This window comes from Aplysia californica, unplaced genomic scaffold (assembly GCF_000002075.1).
Source record: "Aplysia californica isolate F4 #8 unplaced genomic scaffold, AplCal3.0 scaffold01411, whole genome shotgun sequence".
NCBI lineage: Eukaryota > Metazoa > Mollusca > Gastropoda > Aplysiida > Aplysiidae > Aplysia > Aplysia californica.
In genome coordinates this window covers 11,877-12,888 of record NW_004798681.1, presented here as the reverse complement: position 1 = coordinate 12,888, position 1,012 = coordinate 11,877, and the positions used below count along the sequence as shown (strand labels likewise).

The 1,012-nt window shown below is 38.7% G+C and overlaps 1 protein-coding gene across 1 annotated transcript in view; it reads left to right on the top strand.

Annotated features, from left to right (window-relative positions):
* Nucleotides 1-1,012, top strand: part of LOC101853052 (protein-glucosylgalactosylhydroxylysine glucosidase) — a gene marked incomplete at both ends in the record, with an annotated part of 16,530 nt that overhangs the window by 4,558 nt on the left and 10,960 nt on the right. The window contains 1 exon segment of the mRNA XM_013090677.1: nucleotides 306-405. Coding sequence (XP_012946131.1) covers nucleotides 306-405 — 100 coding nt within the window.

The following is a 1,012-nucleotide window of genomic DNA, read 5'->3' as shown; positions in this document are numbered from 1 at the left end:
TTCTTCTTCTTCTTCTTCTTCTTCTTCTTCTTCTTCTTCTTCTTCTTCTTCTTACTATTATTATCATCATCATTATCATCGAACCAACCCGCCCGCCCTCCATTTTTTTCTAAAAAACCAAACCACCCACCAACGCACCAAAGTAAATAATAAATAAACAAAATAAAATAAAATACAAAGCCACAAAAACCTACAAAAACTACTACCATAACTTACCACCACCCCGTAACAACAACCTCAACAACAACAACAACAACAACTCAACAACAACAACAACAACAACAACAACAGCAATTTACTTACAGGGTAAGATCAGAATGGGCGCCGGCAAGACTTCAGAGACGTTCCTCGCCATTACAGCCATCGGCGTTGACAGAGCACGGGTCATAGATGAGTTTAAAAAAGGTAACATTATCATGCGTTTCTTTTGTGTTACTTGTTTCAGTGCGAAATGTTTGCCGGATTCATTCAACAAAGATAACGTTATACATTTCTTTTATGTTCTTCGTTTCTGTGCTAAATGTTTGTGGAAATCGTTCAACAGAGAATACGTTATAGCTTTTTTGTTTTTTTTCGTTACTTGTTACTGTATTTTCGTGGGAGTCGTTCTTACTTTACTTTTACTTTTATCTGCCGCTTATACCCTTATACCCTTTTGGGTGTCGCGGGAAGAAACAGACGTCTCTCTGCCGCCAGCCGAAGAGCTTGGGTCAGGGGGAGGGAGTCGTTCAACAGAGGTAAAGGTATAAAAATTCCCTAAGCCTAAGTCCTAAGTTACTGTTTTTATTTCACTTCTGTCCGAGTCATCGATGAGAAGGCTCAATCTAATGTTATAAACTTTCTTAATTCTTTCAGTTCCGTGCGCCGATACATCTGTGACTTTGTCAACACTAATTGTTAACTTTGTTCTGATTGTTCGTCGCGCAAAGAGAGTTAAGACACACAAATCTTGTTCATGTCTATTTGCACAAATCTTGTCCATGTGCAGTTCAACTTTGTGTGTGTGTGTGTG